General features: G+C 40.0%; 1 protein-coding gene across 1 annotated transcript; it reads left to right on the top strand.

Annotated features, from left to right (window-relative positions):
• Positions 1-1,446, top strand: LOC110104166 (putative pentatricopeptide repeat-containing protein At3g25970; the record flags this gene model as incomplete). Its single annotated transcript, XM_020833152.2, is given in 1 exon segment — positions 1-1,446. A coding segment is annotated over 1 exon segment (1,446 nt), but the record flags the coding sequence as incomplete, so codon positions are not given.
• Between the last annotated feature and the right edge of the window lie 8 nt (positions 1,447-1,454).

Here is a 1,454-nt window from a genome sequence, read left to right as displayed (position 1 = left end):
GTTATAGGGAACCAGCTGCATTCTTTTGTCGTGAAAACAGGCCTTGATCGAAATGTATTCTCAGGAAGTGCACTGGTAGACATGTATGCTAAGTGTGGTAGCTTAAGTGATGCTCATTTGGCATTCAAGTCGATAGCCGAGCCTAATACTGTCTCATGGAATACCATTATATCAGGCTATGCTAAAGAAGGTGATGCCAGTACTGCTTATTTGCTCTTTTGTCAGATGGAGAGGGAAGGTTTGAAACCTGATGAATCTTCATTTGCTAGCTTGTTACCTTTGCTTAATGATCGTTCATGTTACAAGGTGATGGTTCAAGTGCATGCTAAGATAATTAAGTTTGGTTGGGTGGTTGATGCCATTGTGTACAATGCAGCTATCACAGCTTACTCTGAATGTCAGTCTATTATAGACTCAAAGAAGGTATTTGAGGACATGGTGGGCATTAGAGACTTGGTAACTTGGAATTCTATGCTTGCGGCTTATGCTGACCATGGCTTCATGGGAGATGCAGTTAAGCTGTTTATGAGAATGCAAGATGTTGGGATTGCTCTTGATATCTATACTTTTACTAGTGTGATAAGTGCTTGCTTTGAGTGTGGACAGATCAGCCAAGGAAGGATATTACATGCATTAGTTGTTAAAAGTGGTATGGAAGGGGCACCCTCAATTTCTAATGCTCTCATAGGTATGTACATCAGGTCCAATGACATTTGTAATGTGGAGGATGCAGTGAAGTGCTTCAATTCAATTGAGTTCAGAGATGCTGTTTCATGGAATTCTATATTAACTGGATTCTCACAAAATGGGTTCAGTGAGGATGCATTGAAGTTCTTTTGCCACATGCAAGCTGTAAGTGTTAGGATTGATCACTATGCATTCTCCGCTACTCTTCGTTCTTGCTCAGATTTGGCAGTCCTTCAGTTCGGTCAGCAAGTTCATGGTCTAGTCCTGAAATCAGGTTTCGGTTCAAATGACTTTGTATCTAGTTCATTGATATACTTGTATTCTAAATGTGGGATCATTGTTGATGCCAAAAAGTCTTTTGATGAGAGTTGTAAAGATAGCTCAGTGATTTGGAATTCAATAATTTTTGGGTACGCGCAACATGGACTAGGTGAGATTGCTCTAGATCTCTTCCATAAAATGCAAGAACTTGGTGTAAAAGCAGATCACATAACATTTGTAGGCCTTCTCTCTGCATGCAGTCATAGTGGTTTAGTCAAAGAAGGCTCCAAAATTTTAAAATCTATTCAGCCAACCTATGGGATTCCATTGCGAATGGAGCACTATGCATGTGGAGTTGATCTATTTGGTAGAGCTGGAAATCTTACAGAAGCTAAAGATCTTATTGAATCAATGCCCTTTGAACCAGATTCCATGGTTTGGATGACTCTCTTGGGTGCATGTAGAATACATGGAAATATGGATTTGGCTAGCCATATTGCTAAGAG

The sequence above is a fragment of the Dendrobium catenatum genome, unplaced genomic scaffold (genome assembly GCF_001605985.2).
Source record: "Dendrobium catenatum unplaced genomic scaffold, ASM160598v2 original_scaffold_130635, whole genome shotgun sequence".
Lineage (NCBI taxonomy): Eukaryota > Viridiplantae > Streptophyta > Magnoliopsida > Asparagales > Orchidaceae > Dendrobium > Dendrobium catenatum.
The sequence above is the reverse complement of the archived record's forward strand: the minus strand, read 5'-3'. Positions and strand labels throughout refer to the sequence as shown.